Raw genomic sequence first — 16,414 nt, 5'->3', positions numbered from 1 at the left:
AACACTGCTTGGTCACTGCTTCTACCTTAAACTCGTTCTCCTTGTCCTTGGGGCCTTTGTGGAAGGGTCTGTCGTAGCGGAATTTCCGGATGTTGTTGACTCGGTAAAAGCTCTTGATGCGATCCGGGACACGGTCCATCTGCAGCACGTCTATATTGTCTGGGATGGGAGTCACTGCATAGATCTGTAAATCTGTTCATTGTGCAGTCAAAGGAAGCTTTTACCGAGTGAAAAGCACGTGTTAGGAAACACAAGTGGGAAACAGCAACCCAAGGCAGCAGATCTGATGTGCTGACAGTGCCCTTATGGCACTGTCTCCTTGCTGCTCTCACACAAGCCAGACAGTGGTGTTCCCATGACTGAGCCCTCCCAAAGTCCCTGCAGTCCCATTAAATGTTATGTGGTTCAGTCCTTAAATGCATAGAGCATTGTACTGGCTGCATCAAATCCCAGTGCAGGTGATCAGTGAGAAGGGTGAGATTTCAAAGGCTTGGCTATAAAAAGGTTTTATCAGTTTTAAAGAAAGGGAGACTGCACAAAAATAATAATACTCATGTAAGAAAATAAACAGGATGGAAGCCAGCACTTTGGAATCTGTATCTGTTCCCAACAAAGTATTGTCCAAGAGAAGATACTGGGAATACTTTTAAGGACACAAACTGCATTGTGGCAGTGCTGATGGTAAAGCATTAAAACACAGATGTGATCAAGCACAGCCCTTTCTCTTCCACATGGAACATGACCTGCATTATTCCCCTGCTAAAAAGTGACAGTTCCATCCACCACCACGTAGCACAGCGAACCAGTTACTGCCTGCTGCAGACAGAACCTGGTTTTGTCCACATCCTCCATCTCCAGCTCTACTCTGTGCTCTGCCACAGTTCCCATCAGAGTGTGCTCCTTACAGAAGGATACACTGGGCATCACACTGCAGTATGGAGTCATCGGGGTGGTTTGGATGCTGCATGGCAATGGCTTGTGGGAACTCGCTCAGCATCCTCTGCTGGAAGGCTTCCAGCCTCTCATAGTCGTGGCCCCGACACACATATTCTTTGTTCTGCAAGAAGAACAAGCATAAATGAGTCTCCTTAAAAGTAAGTTAAAGTCTACTGGCTTTTATCTCACTTTAAATGTTACTGCTTCAAAACCAAAGATAAATGACAGTGTCAATATGCTAATGGGAGAGTAAAACTTGCATTTAACACAGCTGATGTATTTTATTCCTTCCTTTCTCTTTACAACGTATTTCATCTAGAGGTGATGAATGAGGAGACTATTCCACTGATCTCTCAACAGCACGATGCCTCTGATCCGTGCACATGCAGCACTCAGTCCTGGGGTCCTTTCTTACTGGCTTTTCAGAAGAGGGACTGTTTTTAATTGGACCATACTGAAATGTATCAACTAAAACGAAAGTCACCAGCTTGGCTGTTCTGCAATGGGAAAGCTGCTGTCAAATACAATTTATACCAGATGGATAAAAGTCCTGAGGACCTCACAGAACAGAGAGAGATATATGTTTATCATTTTATCAATTCTCCTTAGAGAGAAGTTGCAACAAACTGTTCACAAAAACTACTGTTTAATCACTGCTGTATTATCACAGCCACACAACCCCGCCCTGATCACGCTGAACAATACACGCTCAGGAACTCCCCTGTCTACAGCAGAGTAATATGGAAAAGCCTTACCAAGAATTCTCAGTGGCCACTTAGCAAATTCCCCTTCGGCCCTAAAAGCACTTTCCTCTTGATGAACAAAATTTCATTTCTGCTAATAATGGAAAGCTGCATTTAGATATGACTCTTGAGGCACTGAACCACTTGTGCAGAGCTCTTGGATGCTTTTTGAGCCATCTCTAACTCTCAACAGCAAGATACGGGATTTCTAAAGTCCTCAGTGTCATAAAGATTGTATTCCAGTGTCTTAACCCTCAAAACCCACCATTTTGATTGGTATTAATGTCTCCTGGTGCAAGACCAATGAAAGCAGGCAAATTCTCTAATTCTGGTAGCTCATACACATAACAAAATAACTAGAAGTACAGAGAGCTATTTCATAAAACAAAGCATCTAACAAACCACAACACTTTCCTCCCTTTTATTTCTTGCATTTAGAAGCTGCAGTTTATGCAAGAATGTTTTGTTAATTGTTCTGGAAAAGGGATGTGGACGAGCAGGTCTTGATCTTGTAGGAAAATCAAAAGGAAAGCTGCAAAACCCAATCACAAAACACAGCCAAGGAGTTCAGTTATCTCTGATTTTGCATTTTCCCCTTCTGGAAGAGCTCTCATGTCCCGGCTGTGACATGTGTCACTTCATGTGCATCAGCCACAGCAACCAATGGACGGGGAGAGGAATCGCATGATGGAGCTTGACAGCTCGGTCTGCAATGCTCAAACTGTGCAGCTATTATTAAATCTGGAGTGAGGCCACGTTTGAAGGTGAATCTCTTTATAATACTTCCTGCATTCTCTGTTTTAGCTTTTCATTGCAGCAATCTAGAAAACTGTAAGCCTATAAATAAGGTTATTGTGATTCTAAAAATAATGCCCTGGAAACACCTCAAAGCTAAATTTAATAGACTTTTCAGACAGATGTCAACACAAGATCTCAAAACGTGGCTTGTCAGGCCTTACTTGAACTTCTGGTAGGTGGAAGATACGGACAGTTTTAATTTAGCTTTCACTTACTTATGTAGGAAGGCTAGAAAATGTATGCAGAATTCACAGAAACATGCACAATGACTTTTCTGGACAAAGGCTCTTCAAAATCAAGAAAGAAGTGGTTATTTTCTGCCTTAAGCTATACAGCAATAGAAAAATGAACGAGAAAAGGGCTTGGAGTTATTTGATCACTTTAAATCACTTCCACATCCATTTGAAGATTTTAAATCCATGTAAATCTTTTTCTTCTCTCGAATAGCTGCTTCCAATCTCTTTACAGTGTGATCCATGCTGATGTGACTGCTAATGGGCTTAGTCCATGCTCCGCACTGTGTGTGCTCTGTGGATCATTAGGGAGAGAAAGGAGGAGGATGACTTTTAATGAGATTGCTACATTAGTAATCTTGCTATCAGAAGTACTGCTACCAAATATAATTGCAGAATGAACAAGGATGATAATTACATACACTCCTGTTCGCTGGTGATGGCTCCACATTGTTACAGCACAAAGAGTCAGGGCTGGCCATGCAAACACACCGGCCGTGAGGGTCCCAGATACAACTGAGGATTCACAATTGAAAAAGGAAAGCTACAGTCACTGGCAGTACTTCAGACATTAGGAACACTCATGTGCCATGATGACTTTGTCATTCGTTTTCTGGAACATCTGTTGTTGGATATAAAAAAAGAAATGGAGGGTTTTCTCTGAAGGTCTTCATGAAAGGGCAGATCCTGCTTCACTCTGCAGCACTTGTCCTTGGATCCTCTGCAGGGTGCTGTGCACTGCTCCAGGCTGCTGCACTGTGAGTGCTGTGAGGAGCAGCTGAGGGAGCTGGGGGTGTTTACCCTGAAGGTGGCTCAGGGGGGACCTTCTTGCTCCCTACAACTGCCTGGACGGAGGGTGTAGCCAGGTGGGGGTCAGGCTCTGCTCCCAGCTAGCAAGTGACAGAAAACAGGCTCAAGCTGTGCCGGGGAGGTTCAGGCTGGACATCAGGAAGAACTTCTTCCCTGAAAGGGAAGAGGCTGCCCAGGGAGGTGGGGGAGTCCCCATCCCTGGAGATGTTCAGGAAATGACTGGACGTGGCACTCAGTGCTCTGGTTTAGCTGATGCGGTGGTGATTGGTCACAGGTTGGACTCGGTGATCTCACGTCTTTTCCAGCCTAAGTGATTCAGTGATTCTCTGATTCTGCCACTGTTCATCTTCAAATAACATGAAGTCACCCTTTATCCACTGGTATTTTCCTCTCCATGACTAATTCCATCTTGCCTTTACTGGCCCTGCCCGTGTTTCCATTAGAAGAGTGTACTTAAACACCAATCTTGAAATCCTAATTAAAAAAACCAAACGACTTCATAATCAGAGGGAATTTTAAGAGTTCAGTTTTCAAGGTTTGGCTGTGTGGCTTCATACTGTGTAACTTGAGTGGTGCCACCTCTTGTCAAACCATTCCCTTAAAAAGAACACAAACCATGCACCTCCAGTCCTTGAAAGCTTCACGTTACCTTGTGCTGTCACACTCGATGGCATCTACCATCAATTTTCAGGCAGCTCCTGGAGCAGTTGTCAGATTATATTCCTTCCTTTCTCTGAACTAGCAACAGGACGTGGTATAAACAAATACCCATTTTAAGTTTGATCCCTCATTAGGAAAAGAAGATAATTTTATTTTTAAGATGGATTGCAGCCCCAGCTGATGCTGTACACACCAGCAGACAATAAACTCCAAGTAGGGACGTGTCCAGAGGAGCTGTTTGGCTTTCTGTTAAAGAGAGGAAATTTTTGCTTGCAGATAGGATGGGAGTCATCAGGCTGGTTAAAATTCTGTCATGTGAGACTTTTTAAAGCGTGATAATTTGAGATGATGAAAATTAGTTAAGTAATGACCCAACATTGCTGCGATACAGCATTTTGCTTAATATAGAGGCAATTTGTGCTGCATCTGCAGATTGTTGAAAATACACGTAGGCCTGAGTCAAATTTCTGATCTCTGCTCCCAGGAACATTCCCAATGGACCATATGCTCCAGTTCAGCCAGAAAGCTGTTTTCACTAGTGCAGGGGTGGAAAATAAACTGCGTGGCAGACACAGTATCTCCAAAACAAAAATACAAAGCCTTAACAGCTACTTTGTCACACTTTGTGTAAGTGAGTCTGGCTTACCCGCAGGAAAAATGGGAATTTCCGACCATAAAACCCAACTCTGAAGAACTCTGGCTCTAAGCGCTGCTGTTCCATGATATTGTCATAGTAGGTGGCTTCCATTTTCTGTGGAGGAAGGGGAGAGCTGCTGTCAGACCCTTAAAGCTGCACTACATTACAGTCTCAAGACTCATTAAAATATCCCATTACTCTTTTACCCCACAGTATTTCATGAAAAGACCAAAATTCTGTTAAAGATAAAAATTATTAATTAAACCAGTCTGTGTGGTGGAACAGAGTAGAGTATCACCATACTCATTTCACATTTTGGGAGATAACATATGAACGTTTTCTGTTGTATCTCATTTAAAATTGAACAGGTCTTGAATGTTATTTTCTTTGCACTGCAGAATTAATAGCAAAGCTGAGATTAAGATCCACAGGCTCACAGTGTCCTATTCTCTCCTACAGCTCAAAATCCATACCACTGCCTGGAAAATTACATCAGTTCAATTGGGTTTGCCTTAATTGAGTTGAGGGGCATGAAAAAAGGATGAAACAAAATTAAATCTTCTACAGCTCCATGCACCAGAAGGTTTAACATGGAGGTAAAAGGGGGTTGGAAAGAGTGAAAGGACTTTTCTCTAGTTCCAATCCCTACTTTTGTGGCACTGTGCTAACATTTATATCAGCAGTGGGATTTCTAGACCCGCTGCCAAACCCAACCTCAGCTGGAAGGCTCACAGGAACTGCACTGCAGTGAAAGGACGGCTCCTTAAAGAGAGGAATCCTTTGACACCATCACTTCACTGCAGGGAACCCCACCCAGAGTATCACACCCAGGGCTTGTGCTCAGTTCCCACACTCCTGAACTCCTTCTCTAAAATGGGGAAGGTCCCAAAATCATTGCAGGAAGCATAAAGGAATGAGGTGATGGTGTGAATGGCACACAGAGGCACAGCCAGGCTGGTCACCCCTGCTCTTCTGAGGGCCACTTTGGAGAAAACACGTTCTTCAGAAGTGCAGTTTATGAGACCTTGTTACACCAGTACCTTCAGATTAGAATAAATTTGACTTTTAAAGAGAATTTAAACCACTGTGTATAAGAGTACATCCACACAGCATAAATCTCAAGTTTGGATATAAGCATGCTAGCCCAGGGGACAGGAGATATGAACTGCTTTCACATTCATAAAGCTTTTAAATAACAACCAGAACTTTGACTTTTTCTGATTAAAGCACAATGCTGCAAATGTGCCCTGATTTCCTCATGTGTTTGGTTGTACCAGAGGACCAGATTCTTCTAAACTGATAGATGCCATAAACATTTGCCTTCTCTGGTCTTTCTTTCTTGTCCATCTTATATCACTGAGGGACAAGCTGTCCTTGATATTTTTTGGAATGAAAATGAAATATATATTAAAAAAAGGATATTTTATGCAAAAATATAGGTAAATATGCAATTGCAATAGCAAGCCCATCTCCTGCATGTATGCTGTCTCCATATATCCAGAGGATTTTACTGCTACCAGACTTAGGAATTATTTCAGTGGACCTACAAAGTCATCAGAATGGTGAAGGAGCCACTGGAAATGCATGGAGCTCTAAAGGGAATATGATTATTTTTTAAATTCAGAATGTTCTGACAGGAGGGCAGAACTCTCTGGGGGATGATATAAGAGCCTGCAAGGAAGGAAGTGCAGCTACTTACCCGGATCCAGCTGAGGCTCTGATAGTCATAGAGACTTTCATACTGGATGGCCAGTTCTCGGCACAGCGGGATCCCAAACTCCCAGCTCTGCGAAGCCAAAGCAAATCACACTCACAGCAAACAGAATGTTATTGCCACTCAGCTGAGAGGAATGATGGGAACTCAATTTTGGGAATTCATCTGGTATGAAATGGCAGAGATTAGATGTGAAAATGTAATGCAATGAAACAATTTCCATTAAATATCGGATCAATTCCTTCTAAAAGATGGGAACAGAAGCATATGTTCCATGGAAATTATACACACACACTGCTTGCTCTGACAGTTCATTTATGAGACTGGGAACTTATTTGGAGAAAGTAATAAAACTAACAATTTTTCTTCTTGCTAGACACCCCTTCAACCCACCCCCAACAGCTCCTTTGCTGGAGTGCAGAGTTAGGGCTTGGCTCCACAGCAAAGCGCTCTCCCCTGCCCAGGCTGCTCCTTCTCACTGAAAGCACGAACTGTCAGGCAGTGGAAACACCCAGCACAGAGACAAATCCCCCTCAGAACAGCCCTGCATCACTGCAGGGCAATATCCATCCTCAGAACCCAAAGCAACCCTCATTTCTTCAGCTCACTGTCTCACCCAGTAACCTAGCACACCACACATCACACCACAGGTCAGGAGCCAAGAGACCCACTTTGGGCACACCCACACTGCGAGAAAGACTCCCCTGTTACCTCACTTGGCTTTTTGGAGTGCTCATTTTACACTGAAAGGTCCTCTTCCATCACCTTTTACCTGCACAGGAAGCCTTTTGGGGAGTGGCTCTTTCTTACCATACTTATTTAGAACACCAAGGTCTCAGTTGAGCCTTTACTGGATTAATTTTTATTATTCATTACTGGGCTAACTTGCCACTTGTTTTAACTGGGACCCTGCTGTAGTGAAAACAAAATTAATGTGTGAGTTAAACTACCACCTTCAGGTTTAAGAATATTAATACAATATTGTAAATTACTGATAACAGTAATTAACAGCATTTATGCAAAATATTAGCACTGAATATGGAAATAGTTTTCTGGTTACAGAAACTTAAAAAAGTGAATCTCTACACTGTTTTAGTGTATGAAATACTTCAGAGTGTTTCCCTTTAAGCACACATTTGTAGTGTCTGTTCTGTCATCCTTACTACCAGGAAAGCTTTTTTTATCTGAACAGCACAACCAGCAAGTGTAAGAACTTTTTTATTAAAAGAAGGGATATTTGTAAGAATTAAAAAGACAAAAATAATGATCTGACAACTCTTTAGCTTCAGTTAATTACAAAAACTTCCATAAGAACTTGCTAAATAAAAAATTCTTTCAGAATCAATTTGGATGTTCTGACAGCGTTAGCAGTTTGAGAGGATGGGAGGCCTGAGATTTATTTAGATCAGTACAATACATACAACAGGAAAGGAACTGAAAGAGCAGTTACCTGACTACTTAGAATGTTACTGAGGTATTTGTGATCTCAAATTAACAGGAATTTTTGCCATGGGATGTCAAAACCCACGACACGCAAACTGATCCCCTGAATTGGGATCAACAACATCAACCAATTAAGTGTTTAAATTTGCAAACCCAAACACCACTGCATTTTTTTACAGTTTGACCATTCTTCACAGAGATATTTTACATAGATTTGCAGTCCTCAGCTCATCTATGTTGACTTGAAAGGATGGAAAAGTCTCTCCTGAAACATCTGGCCAGGAATAAATGGTTTTTTTCCCAGACTGTGAGCAGTCTCACTTCCACATGGGATGCTGTGGCTAAAGCCTACCTAATTCTCTACTCTGCCTTCTGGACAGCAGCAGAAAGCTCACTGGCTGTCTTCCCTTGGGGTCATCTGAGAGATGGAACCTTTTCACGCTCCTTTTCTGATGTCAATTAAATGAGCAACATGTAACCACATCTAATTCCTCTTTATACCACCTCTTCTCCGTGTACCTGGATACCATTCCTGTCATCCTAACTCAGGCTCTGTTTCAGTGAGGTTTCCACCCTGAGAAACTCCACTGTGCTAGCTGAGTTCTGCTGATAAAAGATGAGTTAGAGAAGTAAAGAAACACAATAGACAGGTAACTTCTTGGAGGGAAAAGACTGCAGATATTTAAGAGGAAAAGAAATGAATGCATATCCAAGTCACCGGGAGCCTCAGTTCTAAAATCTGTGATGTTCATCAGTAGCATCTTCACAGCACAGAAATGGAATATGTAATTCCATGTGCTCTGTGTGTCACTTCCCTCTTCAAATAACTTCCTAATGTCTCCACTGTTAATTCCCCTCAGTACTGCTTTCTGCTTTGCTGACCTCAGATCTGTTTGCTTGTTCTTTGGTACTTGTAAGGCACATCCATGGGACATTTACTGCAGTTTCTCCTACGGCACCATCAGCTCTGAGCTGAGCACCTGGCTGGTGCTAAGGAGGACACACAGCAGTGCTGGGATGGGAGCTGCTCAGAGTTGTTAATTAATAAAATCTGGCAGTGCACTGGACAGAGGAGGGCTGGGCAGTTTTCAAGCTATTGCTGTGCAGAAGCGTGATCAGCTGGGTTCAAACTGTTCTGTTCACAGTCTTCAACTTGAAAACCTTGAGTTTGAACAGACAAAATCGGAACTGTGAATTAAAAATACCTTCATTTCAAGTTATGCTCTTGCAGACGCTGCCAGCTGAGCCATAAACCAATTCAAAGCATGGCAGAAATCAGCAGGAAGGGGCACAGGAGCAGTGAAGGCTAAAAAGGGCTTTGGAACACCCTGTTCCTTCCCAGCACGGGGCTGCTGCTGCCAGGACTGAGAGTGGGAGCCCCTCAGCTCTGCACCCACTGCCATGGGCCACGCCACCAGACAGTCTTGTGGCCAGTTCTCCCCCCACTGCTGAGCTGAGAAAATATTCCTCCTAACAAATGCAGAACTTTTACACCCTTTTGCTACTGCCTTGACCCCCTCAGTTGGTGGAAGAGGCCAGGAACAGCATGAGACTTTAACTGGAAATGCAAGTGAGGGCACGAGAACAAATCCCGCTCGGCAGGACCTGAGGGGCCATGACAGGGCAGTGCAGGAACAAACTCAGACACAAGTTGAGGGAGGCAAGTTCCTTCCATTCCCTGAGCTGTTCCCTGTCACAAAGCAACAGGAAGAGGGCTGAAAAGAAGGATTTGGCTTCTCAGCCTTTCACTTCCACAGTGTGAGTGACATGCACACTGCTCAAGTGGATTATTTAATCATTCAGCTACCATTTGTAATAAAGGAGGATTAAAACACAAAGTCAAGTAATTCCAAAAACATCCAGTAGGGAAAAAACCTCAAGAGGTTCACACTCTATAATCTATTAGGAGTTTTATAGCCTAATTACATCTGTCAAGTTTTTACTCCCCTTCAGTGTGTATATGGATTCCCTGTTTCTGTTGACAATACAGGCTCACTTGCTGTCCACACTCTCTAGATCATCTTTGTCTAGTCAGACAGTACAGTACTGCAGTATTTGCACAAGTCAGTAATTTCTTTTTAAGTGCAGTCTGGAAAACCCTGAAAAATTCTGAAATGGAAGAGAGAACCATATGCACTGTTATTACAAAAGAACAATTCTGGCACACACACACACACACACAATTTTAATTAATCACTTCCTCATAAATAGGCCATTTCTTCCTTCACGCAGGACTCTGACTTCCTCTTGCAGGTTCTGTAGAAAATGCCTGTGCAACTCTCCACTATCAGGGCTAAGAAAGAATTCTCTGGAATGGCAGCCCCGTACGAACCAACTCACATTTTTATTTAATGCCACTGTCATTGCCATCACAGGCAAAACCAACCCTGAGGCAAACATACAGATGTTATCTCCCAATAATATAAGTTGTAGGAATTTTCCTAGAGAAGGGGAAAATTTGAAAATACTCTAACAGATGATATCACTTCTAAGGTTCACCTTTGAAATGTTCCCAAAACGCCACAACACAAGGGACTGAAATTTCTACCTCTGCAGTAATTGAAATAAAATATAATTAACTGTAGAAAATCCACACTGAATATGTGAAATTGAAATGGATTGATTTTCTACTTGTGCAGTGGATGGAACTGCATTTTAATTGGAAATCACTTTAAAATAACAGTGACTCTGAAAAGACTTAAATCTTTTTTACTAAAGGGACTCCTACAGTGCTTTGCCTGTCATTTCCTTGCGTAGGTTAACCTAAAGCGAGTCACAGCACAGCAGTTTGCACAGACAGCTACAAAATGCAATCCCACCTCTCAAAAGCTGAGGAATTGGCATTCTGCCACATCAGCTGATCCTAGGCTTGGTTACAGGTACAAAATGTTTTGGTGTTTGCCCTGTTGGCCTCCCCACACCATTCCAAATGCCATCACGAAATACCCACATCCCTTTTCTCACTGGCAATTTTTTTTTGCCCTGAGAGCCAAGAAGCAATTTATCAAGTTATAAAACCCTTGCATACAAATTTATTTCCAGACTACTGAACTGAGATGATGGCTTGCAAGCCCTAAGTCAGTCAGGAATAGGGAAGGAAGCTGCTGGAAGAGAGAAGAAGTTGGCATACCTTCCCTTTGTTGAAGTAATGGATAATCTTACGGCACAGACCTTCCTTACGTTGCCACTCTGACTGAGATGGATAATGCAGGAACTCTCTCAGAGGTCTGTCCTCCCACTGGAGCAACTCACAGTACAAAAGCAAAGTAAATGCAGCCTCTGTTGGAAAGGCAATTACGGAACATTGAATCAATGACAGCAAATAAACACAGCCTGTACTGAAAGGTCACAGACCTGCTTCTTAAATAGTCTGTGATTTTTGATCTACAATGTGAGGAAAAAAATCAAAGTCTTAGAGGATCATTAAATGATTCAATTACTTAAAATAGCAGCACAAAGCTGTTTCCTATGAACTCGATTTTTAGGTACAAATCTGTCGAGTTTCTTTTTACCACTTGATTTAAATGCACAGCCAGGTGTTCAGATATGTAACCAGCTTGGACAACACAGAATTAGAGTCCCTACACTCTCTAAGTGCTCCCTCAACACTCCAATATGGAAATACAGCATATGATAATATAATGGCAGTTTTGTTAATCTTCCCCTAAATTTGATTCCACTGCTGTGATTTTTTTGATCAGTCTTCCTCACAGAACACTTTAATATAAAATGTGGAGTATAATGGAACAGTCACGTGCTTGTGTGGCATAAACAGTATTTCACTTGAGAGAAGGAACTGCACCTCAGCTCCTTCCCTTCCCAACTGCCATAACTGATTCATACAGATCTTTTCCAGGAGAATGAATGAGACATTACACAACCCTGGGAGAGTAAAGAAACGTCATCAGGATTTCAGGCAGACTCCAGACGAGTCTTGCTCACCTGTGTAGTTCTCAGCCTGCAGGTGCATGTCACACAGCTTGTGGATGTAGCGGATGTACATCTCCTCCTTGTTGATCTCGGACTTATAGAAATTCTGGGGAGGAGGAGAGAGAGCTGTTACCCTAATTGAGACTCTTCCTTCACTCAGGACAATCAGCAGCATCTGTGTGTGTGTAGAGCTCTTGGAAAGAGAATATATTATTAATTGAAAAGAAAATAATTCTTTTCACATTCACGCTGATCTAACCCACTGATTTTCTTGTGTCATGATTTTTTTTTTTTAAAGTGAAGGTAGTAAAAAGCTGAAAGAAAAGGTGTGAGAGGTTGTAGAACTTGTCACAGGGACATGCAGAGCTCAGCTGGACAAGGCCCTGAGGAGCCTGACCTATTTGGCCCCGTTTTAAACAGTGAGTTGGACCAGAGACCTCCAGGGGAACCTCACAATTCTGTTCGTTCTGTTCTGTCATCCCAGTGCTTGGATTCTGAAGCTACATTTGCCTGACACAGATTCCCATTCCAAACTCTCCCAACCCAGTTTCAAAAACACTGCACAGTATCACAAAGAGAAAAGGGGAACATCTTTACCATAAGATTAACAGTGCAGCCGATTTTCTTGTTCTCTGTTTCGTCTCCTTTCATACAGTCCCTAAGAAAGCAGAGCAGTGTTGAAACAAACATCTGCAAAAACTGTCCTTTTAAAACAAATGTGAAGTTATCTTGTCCTCCAGTTTCCCTGGATCACAGTTACTCATATTCTTCATCTTATAAAGTTCCTCCAAGAGAACTTTCCATTTCATGACTTAAATGATGTGAGAACTGAGCATTCTCTTACATGTTTGTACCTGAGAACAAGCCCCTGAAATGACTGCTCCTTCCTTTCTTACAAGAATCTGAACAAAAATCAGTGAATACTGGCCAAAAATAATCTGAATGCAAGATCTACTATAACAATGAGAAATTCTTCTTATCCAGATGTAAACGTTCTAGTCCCAGCCAAAGGGACTAAATAAATAATAACTCCAAAAGTGCAGCTACCACTGCGGTGTGGCACACTGAGAGACACAACCTGAAGGATTTAGACTGGATAGACTGGATTTCTAATGTGTTCATAGGTAAGTTATACAACAAAATTTAGATTCTGGAATATTTTAGAAATTATTTCTATTCAAGCAGTACAAGAGACTTGATTTTTAAAGCAACGACACAGCAAACTGTCTTGAGAACTGCTACTACTAACTGGCAGTTGGACTCCAAGCCTGGGTATTTCCAAATTCCAATGCAGTGCCCTGTTTTGTTCCAGGAATGAAAAAAAATTTGCTGTGTATTAAAAATCAATTAAGCATGAAAATGCATATCAATGTTGTGTTGACAGCAAATTTCATTTAGAAAAACCCGAGACCAGCTCCCCTTCTTTCCCTTTCAGTGTGTCTCCAAAACCTGGTTGTGCACAGTCGAGTGGTTGTTGTCAGGAAAAAAACCAGGAGATTGGATCAAAGTGGTGGGGATAATGAAAAGAGCAAACTAAAAAGCACAGGAAAGGATTTGGGACAGCAGAAGACCCAGCCTAGTCCCAGGGTTTTCACCTCTAATGAGCAGCAGCAGCAGCAGAAAAATCTATTTGAACTCCTGTCAGTAGGCTAAAGATAGAAATATCTGGGCCAGTTCTATATAGGCTCAATTTGTCTGTTATTGCATAAAAGCTCTCTTGTGTTTATATCTATCTGAAGTTAAAATTCTTTGTGGTAACTGAGTCAAAGCTCAGCTGCATTGACACGCCAGGCCTGCAAACTTCAGTCCAAAACTAAATGAAGGCTGCCCAGCTTATGGAGGAATCTTGCCCAGGAGTCACCAGCTGACATGGCAGACTTCCCACAGATGGAGTTCTCCACCCTGCATTCCTGGAGGAGCATCCAGCACCCTTGGGTCACCAAGGCTTTGGAGATCATTCCTGCATTTAGCATCTGTTTTGCTGAATTGGGCGAGATCGTTTCAATGACGGACGGAATTCGTGTTTTAGCAACCTGAACAAACTTTAGTACAAAACTAGAGATTAAAAATATTCCCTGCAGGAATTCGGTCCTAAGTCTTCCCAAGCTTATGCTCAGATCCATTACTGGTGGTGCCAGTACCTGTAGTCCAGCAGACGCTCCATGAGCCGAGTAACTGATGTAACAAAAGAGATTCCTGTCTCCCGCCAAGTTTCCTGCTCAATCTTCTCCAGCAAACTGTTTGGAGATGGAAAGACAGCAGGTGAGGCTTCCAGGGGAATGGCACAGTGCATGCAGGCTGCTTCAGGCAACTTGGTTTCTCCCTCATAAAAAAATGCACAGAATTACCATCTTACCTGGGATAAGGCCCAAAGAGTTGGGTTCTACTCCAGGCAGCGTGAAGCAAAGACAAGGAAATTACAGAATTGACAGGGGAAGGAAAAATATCCTCACATTGCCATTTAAAAGACAGAAAAGAGGAACACTCACAGCAAGACTTGATTCCCACATTATTACCTGTAGCCTAAACACTGGTAACAGCAGTCAGAAATTGGAAAGGAGTCTAAACCTACTGCAAATACCTCTTCTTTGCTCATCCCTCTGTAAACTTTCATCTCTAACCCTAACCAACCAACCCTGAATCAAAATTTAATTAAACTGGAAATAAAGACAACCTGTTCCTGCCTAACAAATTAGACAATACAGCAAGCACCCATCTCAGGGAGAGAGCTGTGAGGGATGAGAGAAGGCTAAAACACTGAAAATTATATTTAAAAAGTGAAGAAAAAAAGGAAATTTAAATGTTGGTTTCCTGAAACTGGATTACCAGTCAAAGAACTCTCCACTTCTAGGAAAGAAGCTCTCTTGGGTGTCAGGCAAACTCTTCTGTACTGGATGATTTCCAGCCAGGCAGCCAGCTCCCTTTTCACCAGTGTAGTTGAGACAGTAGAATTCAGGCTCAACTGTTTTTTTCACACAGCATTGATTAATTTGTCAAATTGTTTCCTCAAATTGTTTTCTCACCTTGTTCTCAGAACACTTAGTGGTAAATATAAACTAACAGGTTGCTGGAATTCCAGGCTGTGTTTCTTGGTAATACATCCTGTCACCATCACCTAAAAATAAGTAACAAGCTACAGCCCTTGAATTCTTAACATTTCAGGTAACAAATGTCTTCAACTGGAACTGCACACTGTTCCTCTTGGAAGTGAATTAAAAAAAAATAATCGATATTTTCTTTTCTTTATCCCTGAAATAGCCTTGTGTTATCTGTACTCATAAGGTCCCAGGCTTGCCAGGGCTGACCATACACAAATCCAAACTGAATACATTTACACACTCCCTGAGGATAAGCACATAGGAAGGGCAGCATTATCTAGCTTGAAATGAATGAATGTGCAACTGCAAATTCAAAAACACAAGTACTGGTTCTGGCAAAACAGAAGTTCCTGCCTCAAACAGCCAGTGTGCTATTGGGGGGCACAGAAAACTGTCTGGAATATATGGCTAAAATCCTGCTAATGATCCTCTGCTCACTGGAATGTTAACAGATTTGGGTTAACTGCTCTGGACTGTCAAAGTGAGTCCTTTTGAAATGAACCAGGATCACTGGAAATGAAACATTGAGACAGATCAGGACTCAAAGATAACTAAGTGTAAAGTCAGACATACAGTCTGCAAGTTTATCCTGGTGGGTACAAACTGTTGGTGTGAAGGGGAGTGGAAATACAGTGTCACGATGGACTCTGGGGGAAACAACCTGCAACTGTTGAACCAACCAAAACGTGGCCTTCAAAAACTGGAAGAAGCAAAAGAAAAGGATGAGGAAAATGTCCTTTGCTCCACCAAGGCCTGACTTGCAGTGCACTGTATCTCTAAAGGACCCTGAGGCCAGGATTTCCTTTACTGCTGTGGAGAAACAAGGGCACTGCTCCTCTAGCAAATCAGCCTTTGATAGGAGGATGATAACTACTTACCTGTGCAGCCTGATCTTAGATGTCACAGAAAGAACACAAAGAATTTAGGGGGTTTATATTCGTTTCAGAACTGTAATTGATGTAAGTGATGCATTTCTACTTCCCTGAGCCCTGCCATGAAGACCTGCTGGGGGCCCTTTGCTGCCCTCTCCAGAGATCAGTGCTGGGGTTGACAGCTCAGTGCTGTGACTCACTGGCCCTGCAAACAGAGGAGCAGAGAGTGGCAGAGCTTACAGCAGGCTGAAGAGTTCCCTGTAGTTCTCATCACCTTTTCCTTCAGACACCAGGCTGTCCAGCTTATCGATCAACTCGGCTTCCACCTGCAGGAAAAGGGATCGAATCAGTCACTCAGACACACCTGCAGTGAACCAGTACCCCAGGAAAACTGCATCCTGTCCCACAGCTCACTGTCCATCACCACTGGGCTGCTGTGCTGCTTCTGCTGGGAGTAACTGATTTCCCATCCAGGTATCGTTATATTGTAAGATTATTTGTTGATTAACCCCCCTTTTGTCAAGCCTCTCTATGACTACA

General features: G+C 42.5%; 1 protein-coding gene across 13 annotated transcripts in view; it reads right to left on the bottom strand.

Annotated features, from left to right (window-relative positions):
- DOCK3 (dedicator of cytokinesis 3) overlaps positions 1 to 16,414 on the bottom strand; it is a 184,564-nt gene that overhangs the window by 21,930 nt on the left and 146,220 nt on the right. For 10 of the 13 annotated variants that reach the window (XM_050312961.1, XM_050312962.1, XM_050312969.1 and 7 more), the window contains 10 exons: positions 16,115 to 16,200; positions 14,261 to 14,287; positions 14,046 to 14,141; positions 12,502 to 12,562; positions 11,917 to 12,010; positions 11,105 to 11,253; positions 6,517 to 6,603; positions 4,827 to 4,931; positions 916 to 1,057; positions 26 to 192 (listed from right to left, as the gene is read on the bottom strand). In XM_050312961.1, coding sequence (XP_050168918.1) covers positions 26 to 192; positions 916 to 1,057; positions 4,827 to 4,931; positions 6,517 to 6,603; positions 11,105 to 11,253; positions 11,917 to 12,010; positions 12,502 to 12,562; positions 14,046 to 14,141; positions 14,261 to 14,287; positions 16,115 to 16,200 — 1,014 coding nt within the window. The remainder of the gene's footprint in view (positions 1 to 25; positions 193 to 915; positions 1,058 to 4,826; positions 4,932 to 6,516; positions 6,604 to 11,104; positions 11,254 to 11,916; positions 12,011 to 12,501; positions 12,563 to 14,045; positions 14,142 to 14,260; positions 14,288 to 16,114; positions 16,201 to 16,414) is intronic. The other 3 variants (XM_050312963.1, XM_050312967.1, XM_050312974.1) reach the window with 1 other exon arrangement.

This window comes from Myiozetetes cayanensis, unplaced genomic scaffold (assembly GCF_022539395.1).
Source record: "Myiozetetes cayanensis isolate MyiCay16 unplaced genomic scaffold, myiCay2020 scf18, whole genome shotgun sequence".
Lineage (NCBI taxonomy): Eukaryota > Metazoa > Chordata > Aves > Passeriformes > Tyrannidae > Myiozetetes > Myiozetetes cayanensis.
Note: the sequence above shows the minus strand (reverse complement) of the source record. Positions and strands in the feature narration are given on the sequence as shown.